This window comes from Triturus cristatus, chromosome 5_1, assembly GCF_964204655.1.
Source record: "Triturus cristatus chromosome 5_1, aTriCri1.1, whole genome shotgun sequence".
Classification (NCBI taxonomy): domain Eukaryota; kingdom Metazoa; phylum Chordata; class Amphibia; order Caudata; family Salamandridae; genus Triturus; species Triturus cristatus.
The window spans coordinates 93,445,402-93,464,716 of NC_140587.1; the positions used below are offsets into that span (position 1 = coordinate 93,445,402).

A 19,315-nucleotide genomic window follows, 5' to 3' on the forward strand; every position below is an offset into this window, starting at 1 on the left:
CTTTGCCTAATATCCTGTCGCACATTGTCGTATGCTAAAGCTTTGGAGGTAACAGAATATACAATGCCTTTGGGGAAACTTTTGAGATTAGAAGAACGAAAACAATGTGACACCATATTTTACCAAAAATTTGATTCTTCAAGAAAATGGTGTGGTTTTAATTGCATGAAGGAATATGAATCCAGGGTGAGTGGGTTTCATCCTGATGGTACTGACCAACTTCTGAAGCGGTTATCAGTGCAACTACATTACCCCCTGAGCACAAGAGCACAAACTCAAAGACCAAATGACAAAGCACGTGCCCACCTTCCACCACTGAGACACACTGTGCCACTGCCATGGTCCTCCCATCTCTACAGAACAGTTGGATCCTGAACAGCGCAGAGTCTTTCAACCCTCTCCTGGAGACCTTGAACTTTCAGACGACAACAAACATGCACAAGTAGGGATCAGGCAAAGCGCTTGGCTGACCCTAGGTTATATTCATAGAACTGCAAATCTGATTCCCTGCAAGCATCTCTCATCCACCTGGCACATAAGGTGGTGGGAATGTCTTGAGAAAAATCCCAAGTAACTGTATACTGTACAACTTATTACAGCTACTGTATAGCTTTACTTAATATAGCTAGTTATATTCCTTTTCCTAAAAAGAACACTGCTCAGATATTTTATTGGGACACTTGGATCTCTGAATTAGGTGCTATACCCCCACACTACTCTCCAAGGGTAAGTCGTGACTCTTCCACCCAGCTACCCAACTGAAAATCATTACCTAAAATGGAGGCCCTTGGTATATCAGTGCACCTTAAATACTTTGCCAAACTCTTACACGTTTCACTAAGTCTGTCATCAGCCATGGGGCAGACTTCAGAGGACCTGGGAACAGACAGGAAGGAAGCACGGAGAAGAACAACATTGTAGGACAGAAATGAAAAGAAAGTTTGTTGGTGACAGAACTGTGAGAAGAGATTTCTCACAAAAGAAAGCCGGAAAGAGATCTTGCAGAGAGGTTTGCTGGTGGCAAAGCTGGAAACAGAAAGGTCTTACAAGAGAGCGCCATGGGAGTTAACAGACTGCATAGGGGCGAGAGCTGGAAGAACAGCTGGATTGAATGAAACAGAGAAAGCTGGTGACAGTTGACTTGTAAGTGTGAGAGAGGTGGAAAGAAAGAGGTCTTACAGGAGCACAAAGTTGGAGAGGAGAGAGTCGATAGGATAGATTGCAAGAATGTGTGCAGAAAAAAAGAGAATGCTGGAAGCAGTGGGGCCTACAGGATGAAGAGCTGGAAAGAAGAGGGGGGCTTAGAGGAAACACAGATGCACCAAGAGAAATCCAGATATACAGATAGAATATTCTTTTCCCAGAAAAAGCTGCCCAGGAAAGCAAAACGCTCTAGTACGTGAAGTTGAAATAAATAAGATTTCACGTAAAACAGAGTTTTATTAAAAAATATAAAGCGAGAGTCCTGGTTTACAAAGATTGTTCTGCTTGAAAGTGTGGAGCCAGCGAGAAATCTGGCACATTGTGCCACAAACTACAATCTCAGCTCTTGGTGATGATCCAGTCACAAAAGTTCCACATCTCAGGATCAACATGCATTTGAGGCGCTGCACCCCTCTCTGGGAGCAGGGTATGGGGGTTGGGGATCACGTCACCGGCCGCAGGATCAGGTGAAGAGCCGGATAGTTGCATCAGCACCCGAAGAGAAGAGCCAGGGCTGGGTGGGATGGAAGGTTACGTCGAGAACCCCCAGGTCACGCGTGATCTCGTGCCCCTTCAATACCTTCACAGGAACGATGAGTGGGTTCTGGAGCAGGTCACTGTAAGACAAGACAGAACGAGAAGAGCATTATACATGTGCAGTGTGCTGTTCTAGGCATTAACAACATAGTATAATTAGGCAGAAAAATATATTTCTCTTTCCAGCTTTGATATACGGAAGAGGATAGGTGACAAATCCACCGTTTCTGCCATTTGCCTCCACAGACACAAAGCTATGGTGGAATCTTGGCATTTCAGCTCGCCTGACCCATCAAAGAGTGCACAGTTCAGGATTGAGCACAGACATCAGCTCTGGCTGGCTGTCAAGCGGTCAATGAATACTTCTAAAACAACCTGTTTAACTGCCCGACTACAACTGTACAGTGCACACTGCCTCCAGGGTCCCTAATGCTTACAAATAGGACTCCTGAAACAGTCAAGTCTTTCACTTTCCTCTAAAGCTTGTCAGTCAGGGAGATGGAGAGTTTGGTATCTGATGGTCATGACCTCCAGAGTAGGGAATTGCACAGAGAAGGAATATGCTACTTACCAGTATGCATCTGTTCTTGGCATGTAGAGCTGCAGATCTACACACTTTTGCATAGATCGCCATCTGGTGTTGGGCCTGGATGTTTGCAGTTTGTTTTTCTTCTTGGAAAGTCTTTGGAAGTCACGAGGTCGGTTACTCCTCCTTTGGATGGTATTGCTCATGGGCTTCGGCTCCATCCTCAGATTGTTTTTCGCCAGCAGGGAAAGATGGAGCGTAGTAATAACAGTGAAGAAACCCATGTGTGTATCTAAATAAGATAAACTGGAACCGATACAGGTAGCCGGGGAGGCGGGTGGGTGTGTCTACATGTCAAGAACAGATGCATACTGGTAAGTAGCATATTCCGTTCGAGGCATATGAGCTGCAGATTACACACTTTTGCATAGACTATATAGCAGTTCAGTACAGCCTGGCCCACACTAGCTTGTTGCTTAGTTTGCGCATCTACACAATAGTGTTTGGTGAAAGTGTGCGGTGTTGACCATGTAGCTGCTTTGCAGATATCATCTAATGGGATGTTCCCTAAAAATGCCGTGGAAGCCCCTATTTTTCGTGTAGAATGGGCTTTAGGGGGGAACCGATAGCGTTCGTTTTGCTTTGTGGTAATCTGAATGCATTTTACAATGCACCTAGCTATCCCTGATTTTGAGATGGGGTTGCCCTTATGTGGTGGAGAGAAAGAGACAAACATTTGTTTGGTCTTGCGGAAAGGTTGTGTTCTCTCGATGTAGTAGAGTAAGGCTCGTTTGACATCTAGCGTGTGCAGAGCCCTTTCTGCAACGGTCTGTGGTTGCGAGAAAAATACTGATAGTTCTACAGATTGGTTTAGGGAAGAATTTTGGGTTGGTACGGAGAACAACCTTGTTATGGTGCATTTGAAGAAAAGGTTCTTGTATGTTAAGTGCTTGTATCTCACTGACCCTTCAAAGGGAAGTGATGGCTACAAGGAAAGCTGTTTTCCATGTTAGGAATTGTAGTCCGCATTTGTGCAAAGGTTCGAAGGGAGGCCCCATTAGCCTTGTGAGAACGATATTCAAGTTCCACACAGGTGAGGGTGGTACTCTGGGGGGAATTATTCTTTTTAGGCCTTCCAGGAAGGCTTTAATGGCAGGTACTCTAAAGAGTGATAGATGTTGCCTGTTTTGTAAGTAAGCTGCAATTGCTGCGAATTGTAGTTGAATGGACGTATAGGCTAGATTACACCTTTGTAGGTGGAGTAAGTAGCCTATGATGTGTTGAATGGACACGTCCAGGGGATTAATGGTGTTGTTATGGCAATAAACAACAAATCGTTTCCACTTGGCAGCGTAGCACGCTCTAGTGGTAGGTCGTCTAGCTTCTCTGATGACGTTCATACAGTCAGGGGGAAGATTTAGGTACCCAAATTCTAGGATTTCAGGAGCCAAATCGCAAGGTTGAGCTGAGCTGGGTCCGGGTGTCTGATCTCTCCATGGTTCTGGGTTAGGAGGCATGGTGAGAGGTAGTTTTTGGTGTGGTACTACAGAGAGTTCCAGCAGCGTGGTGTACCACGGTTGTCTGGCCCACGTTGGAGCTACTAGGATTAGTGTGAGGGAGTGTTGTTGTAGTTTGCGCACCACTAATGGAATGAGTGGGAGTGGCGGAAAAGCGTACGCAAATTTGCCTGACCAGTTCATCCATATCGCATTTCCTTTGGACAATGGGTGTGGGTATCTGGCGGCGAAGCTTGGATATTTTGTGTTGTCGTGGGTGGCGAATAGGTCTATGTGTGGATGCCCCCACATTTGAAAGAACGGGTGAAGAACCTGTGGGTGAAGTTCCCATTCGTGAATCTGTTGCGTTTGTCTGCTGAGCAGATCTGCCACGGTGTTTTGGACTCCTGGGACATGTTGAGCTAGGAGAAACATTTTGTGGGGAATTGCCCATCTCCCTAGGCTCTGTGCTAATTGAGAGAGCTGTGGAGAGTGTGTGCCGCCTTGTTTTTGTATACAATACATGGCCGTCATGTTGTCTGTGCGAACGAGGACTGCCTTGCCTGAAATCTGTGTTTGAAAAGATTTTAGGGCTAAAAAGATTGCTAGTAACTCCAGATGGTTGATATGGAGTAACTTTTGTTGAGGCGTCCATGTGCCCTGCACGGTGAGATGTAATGGGTGAGCTCCCCAGCCGGAGAGCGATGCGTCCATTGTTAGTATTATCTGGGGAACCGGGTCAAGGAACGGTCGACCTTTGGAAAGGTTTGTGGTGTTCCACCACTGCAGAGAGCGATGGGTGCGACCGTCTACCAACACCAGATCTGTCAGTTGACCTTGGGCCTGGTTCCACTGGTGCGCTAAGCACTCTTGGAGGGGACGCATCTGGAGTCTTGCGTGGGGCACTATGAAAATGCAAGAGGCCATCATCCCTATTAGTTGCATGAACACTCGTGCTGGAAGGGAGTGTCGAGTTATGAATTTTTGTCATAAAGCCTGAATGCTTGCAATCCTGGCCGGATTGGGGTAGGCTATTGCTTTTGAGGTGTCTATGGTGGCACCGAGGTATTGTTTTATGTGGGATGGTTGTAGCTGGGACTTTTGGTGGTTCACCGCGAAACCTAGTTGAAGTAGTTGGATTGTGGTGGAGATGTGTTGTACACACTGATTGTATGAAGTGGCTTTTATCAGCCAATCGTCTAGGATTGGGAAGACGTGAATGTGCGGTCTTCTCAAGTGTGCCGCCACCACCGCTAGGCACTTGGTGAATACCTGTGGTGCTGTTGTGACTCCGAACGGGAGCACTTTGAATTGGTAGTGTTGGCCGTCCACTACAAATCTGAGGTACTTTGTGAGCATGGTGCACTGGAATGTGGAAGTATGCGTCTTTCAAGTCCAGAGTGGTGAGGAAGTCGTTTTGGGAGAAGAGCGGAAGTACCTGCTGAAGCGTTACCATATTAGGGGCCGGAGATCTAGAATAGGTCGTAGAGTCTCATCCCTTTTTGGTATGAGAAAATATAGGGAGTAGACCCCCATATTTTGTTGATTGACAGGAACGTGTTCTATTGCCTGTTTTTGTAGGAGGGAGATTACCTCCTGCTTTAGTAATTTTAAATGTTCTTGTGACATTGGGCGTTGCCTGGGTGGAATGTTTGGGGGGAGGGGGTAGATGTTAGTTCCAGGCAGTAGCCTGACCGAATTATTTGGGTCACCCATTTGTCTGAGGTGATGGACGCCCAGACATGAAGGAAATTTTGGAGTCTGCCCCCGACCGGAGTGGAATGGAATGGTCTGGGGGAGCGGGGAGAAGTCATTGCGTAGGAGGTGTGGCAGAACGGGCGTTGTTTGTTTTGCCTCTGCCCTTGTTGTTGTTACCCCTGTAGCCGCCTCTTTGGTAACCTTTTGTAAAGGTGATCTGAGTAGGGGATTTATATGATGTGGACGCTGTGTCTGAGGAGTAGCCTCTGGATGTACTCCGAAAGGAGGAGCGACGTAAGGAGCGTCTGGGCGGGTGTGACTGTAAGGCCCCCATGGATTTTGCGGTATCCGTGTCTTTTTTCATTTTTTCTAAGGCCTCATCCACCTTTGGCCCAAATAGATGTTCCTGGTCAAAGTGATGGTTAAGGATGGAGGCTTGTACTTCTGGTTTAAAACCAGATACCCTTAGCCAAGCATGGCGACGGAGAAGGACGCTGGTGTTGATGGCCCTGGAGGCTGTGTCTGCTGCATCTAGGGCACAACGTATGGAGGTATTTGTGATTGTTTTACCCTCTTAAATTAACTTGTTGGCCCTAGCTTTATATTTTTCAGGGAGATGGTGCATTATGCTTTCTAACTCGTCATAATGAGCCCTGTCATATCTGGCCAGTAGTGCCGGAGTGTTTGCTATACTTCATATGTTGGCCGCCTGGGATGCTGTGCGTTTGCCTGATGCATCCAGTAGTTTTGATTCTTTGTCAGGTGGTGGTGCATCACCTGACGCTTGTGAATTTGCCCTTTTACGTGCAGTAGATACTACTAAAGAATCTAGTGGCGCTGGTCCTCTGATGTAGGAGGGATCTGAGGGAGCAGGTTTGTATTTTTTTTTCAATACGTGGGTTAATGACCCTGGCTCTAACTGGGTCCTTAAAAACTTCTGGCGCATGCTTTACCACTCTTTTGAGCATGGGCAGTATGGAGGTGGACTTATGTGCGGTATCAAATGTGTCTAGGAGGAAATCTTCCTCCACGGGGTCGGTATGCAAGTCCACCCTGTGATAATGTGCCGCCCTATGCAGAAGATGGTTAAACCCTAATGAATCTTCTGGTGGAGATGGCCTAGAAGGGTAAAGATCGTCTTGTGGGACGTTGGGGATATCTGGAATATTGTAATCGTCCCATGGGTCTGGGGATCCTGTAGGGGTGGGGTCTTGTGGCACATCCCCTATATCATGATATGGGTCCCCCTGATCATCATCGTCTGGAGACGGGGTCGGAGAACGATGAGGTGGGGGTGGAGAGGGCGGAGGGGGTGGAGGTGGGGAAGGAGGAGGAGGAGGAGGAGGAGGTGGAGGGGGAGGGGAAGGTATTCTGAACAGAGAGGTAGCCGAGTCCTTCCTCTTTGGAGGTGGAGGCAGAGCAGGCTTCTCCAAATGTCTTTTTGGTAGAGAGTGTCAAATGTCCAGTTTTTGTATCCTTGGTGAGAGTTTTTTGCAAGGGATCCGGTGTAAATAGTTCTGGTTAGGTTATTCGGGGACGATGTCTTTTAGGTTTTTCTGTGCCGGTCTGTTGCTAAGAACCTGGCTTGGGAACCTCCGGTCTCTTGGTCGGCGCCGAGCTGGGCTTCGGCTTGGAAGTGTCGGTGCCCTTGTGTGGTTTGGTCGGTACCGAAGATGGCGTCGGTACCGAAGAGCTGGGTTTCGACCCAGAGGGCTGCGGTGCGGAGCTCGGTGTCGAGGTGGAGGCCGGTTCCTTTTTCAGTGCCGAAGTGTGTTTCTCTGCACCGCTGGTAGGCTGGCTAGAGCCCGAGCCGCCGGAAGGCTTACTTGGCTTCTTCACCGGGCCCGAAGATGGGGTGTGTGAAGCAGTGTCTGTGGTCTTGCTTAGGCCCGGAGGCGAAGGCGTGACCGAAGTCTTTATGGGTGTCGGCACGGGTGTGGGGGGGAGCAGAGTGGTACTCACGACCCTCTGCGCCGGAGTGATGTCTTCCACATCCGACTCGTCGGACTCGGAAGCGCTGACGAGGTCCTCTTCGGTGCGATGCTGTCCCGGATCGTCGATGTCGTCTCCGAAGATGTCGACTGGAATGGACGTCGAGGAGTGTGCCATGTTCCTTCTGGCTCTTCGGTCCCGAATAGTCTTTTTGGATCGGAAAGAGTTACAGGCTGGACAGTCTCGAGCCTCGTGTTCAGGGGAGAGGCAAAGGTTACATACCTCATGAAGATTGGTGTGGGGAAATTTGGACCCGCATCGAGGGCACTTTTTAAATGGAGTTCTTTCCATGAGCCGGAACCGGAGCTTGGGTAGGCCCGAAGGCCGCCGTCGTCGACTGGAACCGAAGGTTTGTGCCGATGAGAAGGCGCGTTGATTGAAGATATCGCGATCGAAACAATACCGCGATTTGGGGTGAGGATTGCGCTTCGAACTGGAAGCTGTTCGGAACCGGAGCGCAAAGATTACATCCGAGCCCGATGGCGGAAAAAAACTGAGGATGGAGCCGAAGCCCATGCGAAATACCATCCAAAGGAGGAGTCACCGACCTCCTGACTTCCAAAGACTTTCCAAGAGGAAAAACAAACTGCAAACATCCGGGCCCAACACCAGATGGCGATCTATGCAAAAGTGTGTAATCTGCAGCTCATATGCCTCGAACATAGTGTTCACCGTAAGGAGACCGGATAGTGAAACGTCACTGCACAAGTTGCGAGCTGGCAGATACTACGCAGGCCGGCCACAGTAAGGCACACTGCAGCAGTCCAGGCAAGAGTTAATAGCTGCCCCTACTACAATGGCTTGTTTTTCCTGGACAGAAGAGGAATAGATGGGTCTGGTTTGCTTACCTGACAGCAATACTTTATTAGAAGATTAACAAAGGGTCTGACGGATGCCTCAACATTAAGCACAACTCCCAAGCTATTGACTTTATCAGCCAACTATTGTTAGTTTTGAAGATGTTAAACGGCTTTTGAGAAAACAGCGCGGGTCCACTTTAGAACCAAAAATTAACAACTCTGCTTTGATGCATTTCAGATGAAGAAAGTTGCAGTTCAACCAAGTTTGGATCTCACCAAAATAGAGCACCTGGGCAGAATCAAATGCAAATCGGAGTATCATCGGCAGAAGACCGAACAAACCAGGCATTTTGTTTTTAAAGTTTGTATATAGCACAAACTCGACCCAAAGGTATTACAGAGCTTTAGATGAGCGCCAGTTGCATTACAGACGGACACATTCATTTTTAGGCACGGAGAGATTAAGGGATTTGCCCAGAATCATGGGCTGTTGAGCCAAGGCTGAGAATCCAACCTGGTTCCCCAGCTTCAAATTCGGCCACTCAAGTCGTTACGCCACTTCCTCTGAAAAGTTTGTAGAGAGGGCAAAGATATAGATAACATAAAGTCATGTGGCACTCCACAGTCTGGCCTATAGATTTCAGAAAGGAACCAGGTTTCACCTCTCTGCTAAGTTCTCTTATCACACCAAGATTAGAACCACTTGACCACTCATAAGGAGCTTTCAAGATGATGGCCAAGCACCAAAGTACGAAAGGGGTCCAGCATGTTACCAACCACTGGTAAGTCCAGAATAACCAGCTAACTGACATCACCCCCATCCATCAAGTGTGTAATACGGGTTCCTTTCCTTGTGTCGCTCCGACGCCTGAGTGAAAGAGAGAAAGGCTGAGTTGGGCTTCCATTCGTTGGTGTATCTCTGGATTCACAGCTTTTTCCAGGATTTAGGCAAGCAAAGGCAGGGCGGTAATGAGGCAGGAACTAGCAGCGTTAAATGGGCAAAGATTCTTGAGGAGTAATATAAAACCTTCCTTAAGGTTTTGGGGACCCGTGAGTCCTAGTTAACTGTATAAATTAGACTGTGAATTTAAGTAGCAAAGAGAGGGGAGGACTGTTTTAAAAGGGTCTCTTTGAATCAGTAGGCTTGGGGTCAATCAAGACAGCATTCTCAACCTCCATGGGAAAGACAAGATATAGCTGGCTCTGGAGTGGGCATGGCTATAGGAAGGGAACACGCAGATATCACAATGGGCCAGTTAAATGCCGCAACCAGTACATTCAGCTATTCTGGGTGGCGGAGAGTTATCCAATCAGAGATGGTGCTTGTGCTCAGATCATTCTCTTTGGCAGCCACTCATAGTAGCTACAGTCTTCTGTGCCTCCAAGAACCATTGTGCGGACTAGGCTATTGGAATACAGGTTGTTTCCATTTTAGAGAAATTGATATGCACCTCATTTTTAGAGCAACTACTGAGGGGATTGTGTTGGTTTTTCCAAACAACAATTGCCCCCCAAAAGGACTGAAAAAGAGTTGAATTCACTCTTGTTACATTTTATTATGCAATATAATCCATATGTTATAACAAACCTTCCTTTGATCAACTTTTTTTAGTAATGCAAGTCTCAGGCTGTCAGGCAAGTGTCATGATGCCTTTGCGTAGCACCACCTCTTTCGCACATGCTATCCTCCCTTAGGGAATTTAAATGTCTCACCTATTTGACAACATTTATCCCCCTTGCACAACTTTGCGTATTGGGAAAGGTTAATGCAAAAAAAGTTTGTACAGGACTGGTTTACAGTAAAAATATTTGCTGCTGTGATAATCCGGGCTCACAAAAGGAGGTACTGCATTAGTTCTCAAGCAAAACCTACTTTTTAGGGTTTTTCTTCACCCACAATTTTCTCATTAAAAGAAACATGGTTACCTTTGTGACATCGAAGACTTCCAAAAACCCCGTTTAGTGTTCCCCAAATTAAATAGCCGTCTCCTGTTGCCTTCCTCCGGTGTTTGCACCTCGAGGGGAAATTAAATGCCTCACCCATATATCCCCATTACACTCTTTGTAACTGTGAGATACTAAAATGCTTCTATCATACCTCACCTCTCACTTCTTTACTGTGCTTCCACTTATGGACTATTTAAGCAGCAATTTCAAGTGTCTTTTACTTGTTTCAATGTATGTGGCATGGGAATGCGCCATCGCCTCTCCGAGCGGCTCTTACTGCAGTCATACCTCTGAGATCTTCAAACTCTTCGACCAATGCCCTCATTGGTGTTGTAACTTTGCTTTGCTTTGTTTTTGTAAAGAGCTGTGCCTACACTCTGCTTGCGGAGACTTGTTTTAAGTACATCCATTAAATCTACATGAATGTCTCTGCACCCTTTCTCCATCTTTTCTGCCCTCCTCCTCGTGCCTTCTTAGCTTCTTTTAAATCTTCTGCATGCAACGGTATAAAAGATTTTTTTGAAACCCAGACAAACCACAGTCATCACCTTTATCTGATGCAAGTCCCAAGAGGCACAGCCAATAAAACCTACTCAGCAGGGTGACATCACGTTTGCTGGGTGAAACCATTCTGCCCTGAGCAGACCATTCTATGCTTCAAAACATTTCCTTCATTAGACCCCCTCCATGTGGTCAGGCCCACAGTTGCAGCCACGTCATTGCTTTCACTTGTGTGAAGTGCGCTACACCCCCTTAGCAAATGGTAAAGCCAGGGTGTTGGTCTAGTCTCCTGCTCTCCAGTCCAGGGATGCAGCCCTTCTGCTCATATGTGACACACAAACCTTTAAGCCACTACACTCGCTTCTTTGCGCTTGATTCAGACTCTCTCTGTTACAGTCTTAATTCCTGGCGCTCGCGCCCCTCGATAAGGTACGTACTTGTACACCATGCCATGACACACGATCACAGAGCCGTCGTCTGAGCCAGAGGCGAACAGAGGATAGTGCTTGTGGAACGACACTCCTCTCAGGGCCTTCTTGTGATGCCTGGAAGGAAGAAAGAAGCAGACTGCGTTAGTAAACCTCATATGATGCAGAGGACCCATCTGTACCCACTGCACGAGCATCGAAAGCCACCAAGACTCTCAGCTCAAGCTCTGTTAAGATTCAGCTCTAGCACTGTCACGGAATCGAGGGGATCCCCACATAACCCATTGTAGGCCTTACAAGGGCCCACTTTTCTTTGAGGCACCTAAAGGACAGACTAGATCTTCAGTCACCAATGCCTCATCATATTAAGGCATGCAAACCCTTCACTGCTGGGTCCTGCAAGATACACTTGGAGCTCCCTTGACGCCCACATTGTATGCCACACACACGGATCTACAGCTGGCTCCATTAAGATACACTTAGAGCACCCTATACACACACTGCATATCCCACTTAGAGCACCCTAGATGCCAACATTGCGTACATCACACAAGGATCCACTGCCGGCTCTATTTAGATACACTTAGAGCACCCTACACACCCTCATTGCATATCCCACACACGGATCCACTGCGGCTCTATTAAGATACACTTAGAGCGCCCTACACACCCTCATTGCATATCCCACACCCGGATCCAATGCCGGCTCTATTAAGATACACTGGGAGCGCCCTACAAACCCTCATTGCATATCCCACACACGGATCCACTGCCGGCTCTATTAAGATCCACTTAGAGCGCCCTACACACCCTCACACACACTGCATATCCCACACACTGATCCACTGCCGGTGCTATTTAGATACACTTAGAGCGCCCTACAAACCCTCAATGCATATCCCACACAGAGATCCACTGCGGCTCTATTTAGATACACTTCGAGCTCCCTACACACCCTCATTGCACATCCCACACACAGATCCACTGCCAGTGCTATTTAGATACACTTAGAGCACCCTATACACCCTCACACACACTGCATATCCCACTTAGAGCGCCCAAGATGCCAACATTGCGTACATCACACACAGATCCACTGCCGGCTGTATTAAGATACACTTAGAGCGCCCTACACACCCTCATTGCATATCCCACACACGGATCCACAGCGGCTCTATTAAGATACACTTCGAGAGCTCTACACATGCACATCCTATATACCACCCGGGGACTTACTGCCAGGCAAACTAACATAGTCGCTCTATGCTGTGTTACAACAGAACACTGTGCCACCAAGGCTTGCACTGCCAGCTCTGTTAAAGTGTTCTTTGATAGCTCTGCTAAGTGAATGAGTGGAAACACCAGCACTATAGTGGCAGCATCCTGGGTCACCCAGGTCTTGTTAGGATATTCTTCCGCAACAACTCTCATCTCGCACTCGCAACTGAAAGCTCAAGCACAGCCATCTGCCCATCATTAAAGGCAGGGAACTGTGACTGAGAGGCAGTGACCAGTGGGTGGCAGAACGAGTATGCAGTATTGGCAGTGGGAGGGTCAGGCAGTAGACATGGCAATGTGAGCTGAGTAGGCAGTAGTGAGAGGGCTATGGCAAAAGAAGAGCACAGAGAATGGAGTAAGTGACAGAGACAACCATGGTGGACAGATGAAGCACTAGATGGAGAGAGGCGCAGCCAAGACAGAAGAGAGAGGGATTGTTTGTATCGTCTGTGTAAGGGCAGAGATAGCAGCACAAGCACTTGTGGCAATTAAAGAGAATGGTCTGGCAGAGGTATCAGGAACACAGGATTTGGTTGCAATAAAAGTGGATGGCACCAAGGCGGAGAAAGGCGTGCCAGTGTGTGAAGGGGCAGCAGGAGCAGTCGTGGCAGAGGCTGTGAAAGTAGAGGCAGAGTCAAAGACACAGGGGAAGGAATGGCAGTCTGGTGTTCGAGGCAGTGACCCTGCGGATGAGGGCGGTGCAGCAAAGGCGGAGGTGGCACTTCTGTGGAAGGCAAACTCACCTGAGCACTTTGTAGGGCTTGGTCGAGAGGTCCAGGTCGAACCAGGCCAGCTTGCTGTCATAGCTGCCACAGATCAGGTTATCGCCTGCGATAGAGGAAAGTTTGTTATTGTGAGGGTTGCAAGACTTCTGGTACTCCTACACCAGCATCCATCGCTCGCAGCACACCAACCATTACTTCAGCAACATAATCAAAAGTGCCTGCCACAGTACATACCAGTCTGAGTACTGAGAGGAAAGGCTACTTTTCAGGGGGGCAATTTTGGATAAAACTGTGTGAGGGGGTAGAAACTTTGCAGGATAGGCGATCTCATGTCACAAATTACATGAACTACCCAAGTCTAAAAATGCCCTCTACCAACCAAACACTGTGAAAGTTGGAAACAAGTTGAAGAGAAAAACGATATCATTGCATTAAGGGCTGCAAGGTTAGGGCGCTTGTGAAAGCTCTAGAACAGTTTCTTGGGTTGTATGGTCACCAACACACAATCCCAACTTCCGTCCCAGTGAACTGGATGCTTGATGCATCCATCAGGTTCCCCACCCCTAAGCGAGCCCACCTGTGGACCCGGTCATTGCTTCGCCTCACCTCCAGGGTGGATGGCCATGCTGGACACCCACTTGCAGTTGGTCAACAGCTTCTTGGTCAGCTCCTGCTTGAGCAGGTTGTACACCCGGACGTAGCGCTGGGTGGCCACGAAGAAGAAGGGCCGGATGGGGTGGAAGAGCACACACTGCACCAGACCCTTGCTCTTGCGGAAAGGGTTCTGGCTCCGCCGCTTGGTCACCTGGTGGATGAGCACCTGCATGTTTCCATTGTCAGGGAGCACGCTGGCGAAGTAGTCTCCCTTCCCGTGCCAGGCCACGTGCTTTACTGCCTGGGGACCAGATGAGAGAGGTGTTGGTGCAAGAGGAGAAGAAGAACATTAAAATGCAAAGATGATTCTACCCACAATGAAGTTAATACTGTTAAACTCTTACATCAAATGGGTGCCAAATCCCACCCGCTTCCATGGATACCAGATCCCACTCCTGGGGGTTAATTAGGAACCGCTCCAAGAGGTTCCTGAATTCACATTTTCCAAGGCATATGCATTAGTCTTCCAAAGGTGACCTACTCCAGACAGACAGGCCTCGGTGACATACGGCAATGCTCCTTTACCCAGTGATAGCCACCCTCAGTCTTCACCTAAGGCCTTAACCCAGCAGCAGTGGTGGTAACAGTCTTCACCTAAGGCCTTAACCCAGCAGCAGTGGCCCTCAGTCTTCACCTAAGGCCTTAACCCAGCAGCAGTGTTCCCTCAGTCTTCACCTAAGGCCTTAACCCAGCAGCAGTGGCCCTCAGTCTTCACCTAAGGCCTTAACCCAGCAGCAGTGGCCCTCAGTCTTCACCTAAGGCCTTAACCCAGCAGCAGTTGCCCACAGTCTTCACATAAGGCCTTAACCCAGCAGCAGTGGCCCACAGTCTTCACCTAAGGCCTTAACCCAGCAGCAGTGGCCCTCAGTCTTTACCTAAGGCCTTAACCCAGCAGCAGTGGCCCTCAGTCTTTACCTAAGGCCTTAACCCAGCAGCAGTGGCCCTCAGTCTTCACCTAAGGCCTTAACCCAGCAGCAGTGGCCCACAGTCTTCACCTAAGGCCTTAACCCAGCAGCAGTGGTCCACAGTCTTCACCCAAGGCCTTAACCCAGCAGCAGTGGTGGCCCACAGTCTTCACCTAGATGCTGCAGTCGAGAGCTTCTCTGCTCGTGGCAACAAGCAGAACCCCCCGGTGGCAACAGCGCTATTCCGTCACTGTGGAGTAGCCTTCCTGTCGCCTTCATGCTGTAGGGGCTGAAATCCTTCAGTCGGTCACAACGGTACATCACATCACTCCGGTGCAGGCCAACCCCACAGGAGATTTATTCCTCTCAAACTAAGCAGAGGGCGCCGCAATGGCCACAATGCTACCATATGTTGGGGGCCCTGCGTTTCAACCCTCATCTGGCAACTGCTGTTTGGGCATCAGCACATGCCCTACTGGAGGGGTGTGGTCAAGGTGGCATTGCAATGTTTAGCTTTCACAGGCTGGACCACTAAGTACTAGATATAGGATACATGTGCAGCAGAGGAACAGAAGGACAGGTTGGAAGCAACATGTGAGGCAAGGTTGGGACTTTGGGCCAGTGGCAGAGCGGAAGATAGATCAGCTGAGAAGGTCCAGGAGTGTAGGCTTCGTCAGACTCTGCTGTAGTGAGGAAAGCTATCGGTCCTGCCCTTTACCCACACCACTCACCTTCTCATGTTTGACAGTCAGCCGCACCCCCTTGTCGTAAGCGTCCCCCTCAGCAGCCACCCACTGGACGGGCTGGAGGTACGGCTCCTCGGGCTCCTGGAAGCCAGAGATCTGCTGGTCAGTGGCGCTGTAGAGAAGCTTGTCCCCAAGGGCCGGATTCAGCAGGACGATGGAGCTCTCCCTGCAAGAAGAGACAGTATTAGGAGGAGCAGAAAGAGTGGCACTGGTCCTGCATGTGGCAGAAGAGGCGGAGAGGTGAGCACCCACTCCTTGCATAACATATACTTCATGCAATTATTTCTACTAGATATAACTTACACAAAAGATTGCACGGAACTGTAGGGAACTCTCCTTCGGAGAAGAGAAAGTGTTAGGCGGAGCAGAGATGGTGGTACTGGTCCTGCCCTGGGCAGAGGAGGCAGAGAGGCGAGTACCCACTCAGTGCATAAAAATATATCCTTCATGTCAGTATTTCCACGCAAAAGATGGCAGAGTACTCGAGGGAACTCGCCTCCGAAGAAGAGAAAGTGTTAGGAGTGTTTGAGTAAACAACAATAGGCCTGCAACTAGAAGTAGCAAAGAACTGACTGCCCACTCAGTGCATAGAGGACAGAAGTGCTGTAAATGGAGATCTAGAAGTGCAGGCACTCACTAATTAGAGTACCTGCTTGCTTCTCAGAAGTACCAGTACTTTCCTATAAAATTTACTGCAGCAGTGTTGAAAAGTGCACCGCTGCGGTCTGTGCTGCACTCGACTGTGTGCGCAAACATCCTGCACTGCTGCTGTCTATGCTGCACTCGACAGAGGTGCGGCACAGGCTGAAGCAGTGCAAGCCTCTTCCGCACAATGGAAACCGGTGCAGCACAAGGCGCAGCAGAACAAGCTTTCTTAGTGCACACAGTCAGTGCAGCACAGACAGCAGCTGCAATGAAGTGCGAGCATCTTTCGCGAGCACAGAACAGACAGCACAGAAGGCAGCACGGAAAGCTCTCCTTTTACATTCAGCAGACAGATATAACTGTAGGATGAGCTAACAACAGTCGGTGCCCTTGGATACAGACTTTTCTAGGACGGGAGAGGAGTTAATGGATGGACATATTTTTGTATTAAATATTGGATAGAAGGACCCTAATGTTGGGGGGGCATGGGGTCTCCCTGTTAGAGCTGCATGGGCGCGCTCTATAACAGACGTCCTCTCGCCCAAGTGTGTAAAGCAGCCGCTTGGGAGTCAGAGTACACTCACCGCAAGCACGGATGTTCGGATTTTGAAATCCAGAGTAAAAATCTGCCTCCTCTGCTGTCCCTCCTGCTCGGACTCACTACTTTAGAAGGTGCTGGTGACCCGGGGCCGGAGAGGAGGCACTTTCTGACCCGGGCAGGGGTCTGCAAACTCAGCCAAGGCTCCAAAAGGGGCCATGAGCCTCTTCTGGATTCTATGCTGAACGCTTAATCACGTGAGTAGACTGCATTTGTTGGATTGCTTTTACAAAAAGTTTTCCAAGGAGCATCCATTAGAACAAAAGGCTAGCTTAAGAATCAATCACGTAACCTTCACAAAGGCATTCGTGACTTCTCGCCAACATTCTGTGACCGAGAGGAGGCGGAGTCTGAAGATTCAAAGCCACTAATGGCCATAATGCGGACATCACTATAAACTGCGTCACATGACCGCTGGCTTGATGACATCCCATCCATACTATGGGACCTGGCTTCTGCCCAGCTGGCCTCATGACAAACCAAACCAGTGACCTGATTGCTGCTTGTAGCTCATCTAGAATGATGTCAAGCACCCACCAGACAATCCGAGCAAGACTGAACTCCTCCTGATCACTCACAGCAGCAAAGAGCAGCAAAGAGCCGCAGAGCGCGGCTTGGCTACATGGCATGAACCTAAACTAGGTTGACCAACTGGCATTGGTGCAAATTCAGGACGGTGAGTGTAAAAATTCAGGACACAAATTCAGGACAGGAGGTCAAAATTCAGGACAATAGGTAAGTTTTACAGACACATCAGAGGAGGTCGCGCAATAGTATACAAGTAAGCCCAAACATATTCAACCATTTGCAAACCTATTCATCATGTATCCTTCCATCTATCATTTCACTCATCCATCCCTTCAGCCATCCTTTCACTCATCAATCCATTATCCATCCACCCTTTCACCCTATCCATCTGTACACTCATCCATCCACTCTTCTACCCATCCACCCAGTCACTCATCCTTCCAGCCGTCCACCCTTTCAGTCATCCATCCATCCATCCTCCCTTTCTCTCTCTCCATCGACCCTTTCACTTAGCCATCCTTCCTTCCATCCATCCACCTACTCATCCACTCATGAATCCATCCATTGACCCTATCACTCATCCTTCCTTTTTCTCTCTCATCCATTTATCCTTTCACTCCTTCACTCATCTATTCATCCTTTTGTCCACCTACCCTCCCTTTCACTCACTCATCCATCCTTACATCCACCCTTTCACTCATCCGTCCATCCATTCACCCTTGCACTTATCAATTCATCAATCCATCCATCATTTCACTCATCCATCCACCCTCACTCACTCATCATCATCCACCTTTTCACTCATCCATCCTTCCACTCATCCATCCACCCTTTTACCCATCCAGCTACCCTTCCACCCATACATCCAGCTATTTACCTTTTCTCTCATCCATCCTTCCACTCTCATCAATCCATCCATCCACCCTCTCTCATTATACATCTATTCAATCTTTCATTCATCCATTCACCCTTTCACCCACCCATCCCTTCACTTACTCGCTCACCTTTTCATATTAATTTTGAGCTGAGCCTTTTTGAGAAGAGGCCCATCAAGAACTTCACCCATGCTGCAGGAGCCATTCCAGGACTGGGACAGAAGCCACCCAGGGCGGAGACAGGATCTACCACAGGGGGGGACAGGAGCCATCACAGGTGGGGTGGGGGAGGGGGGGGACAGGAGCCACCACATGGGGGGACAGGAGCCATCACGGGGGGGCAGGAGCCATCACAGGAGGGGGAACAGAATCCACCAGGGTGGGCACAGGGGTGGGCATGCAGTATTCTCGTATCGTCTTGGTCTCTTCCAGGGTGGGGTAGGGCTCCTCACCCCCTCCTGGACAAGACGACAGGCTCTCTTTCTAAAATGTTAGTTTTGCCATCCCCCACTGTGATGTAAAGTACTTAAAGGAGATACTCCAAGAGAACTGATTTAACAGATTGTCCTCCATACTTTGTTAATCAGTGTGGGTGCGATTGTGCCATTTCTTTATTTTATTACATTATAGACTGCATGTTTGAAGAACCTAGGTTTGCTTACAATTTAGTGACAGTAATTAAGCTCTGTGAAGAGAACCAGGTGCTGCCTTGGGGTAATCAGGGCCGGTTCTAGAGTGTTTGGGGCCCTGGGCAGAAAGGGAATGTGTGAGGCCCCTCTAAATTGCAGAGACATGACGCATTCAGGGCTGTTTGCATCTGAATAGATGCCCCTACTCCTGAAACTGCAGCCCTTCCCTCTCAGTCACCTTCAAACACACGGTCCGACGTCATGCTGACTGACATGATTGTCAGTTGGTTCTCCCTCGGCGTCTTTGAATTTAAGTAAACTGATTCAGTTTACTTAAGTTTAGAAACGCCTAGGGAGCTACGGGCAGGGGGGCTACACCCCAACGCCCCCAATGGACGCACCGCCACTGAGTCAGCATGACGTCGGACCGCCCACCCCCTTCAGAGTCTGAAGGGGGTCGGCGGTCCGGCGTCATGTTGACGGACATGATTGTCAGACCAGGGGCAACAGGCAGCAGCACAAGTGCGCATGAGTGGGGAAGGTGAGCGAATTTTCACCTGTGCTAAGTCATTCGCACGTGTTTGCACTGGCTTGCGCATGTCCA

The 19,315-nt window shown here is 48.9% G+C and overlaps 1 protein-coding gene across 1 annotated transcript in view; it reads right to left on the bottom strand.

Moving 5' to 3' along the window:
* Positions 1–1,420: 1,420 nt before the first annotated feature.
* The window catches only part of BOP1 (BOP1 ribosomal biogenesis factor), a 572,762-nt gene continuing 554,867 nt past the window's right edge, over positions 1,421–19,315 (bottom strand). The window contains exons 12-16 of the mRNA XM_085604482.1: positions 15,422–15,602; positions 13,738–14,026; positions 13,150–13,234; positions 11,138–11,245; positions 1,421–1,820 (exon numbers count right to left, since the gene is read on the bottom strand). Coding sequence (XP_085460608.1) covers positions 1,667–1,820; positions 11,138–11,245; positions 13,150–13,234; positions 13,738–14,026; positions 15,422–15,602 — 817 coding nt within the window. The 3' untranslated portion in view covers positions 1,421–1,666. The remainder of the gene's footprint in view (positions 1,821–11,137; positions 11,246–13,149; positions 13,235–13,737; positions 14,027–15,421; positions 15,603–19,315) is intronic.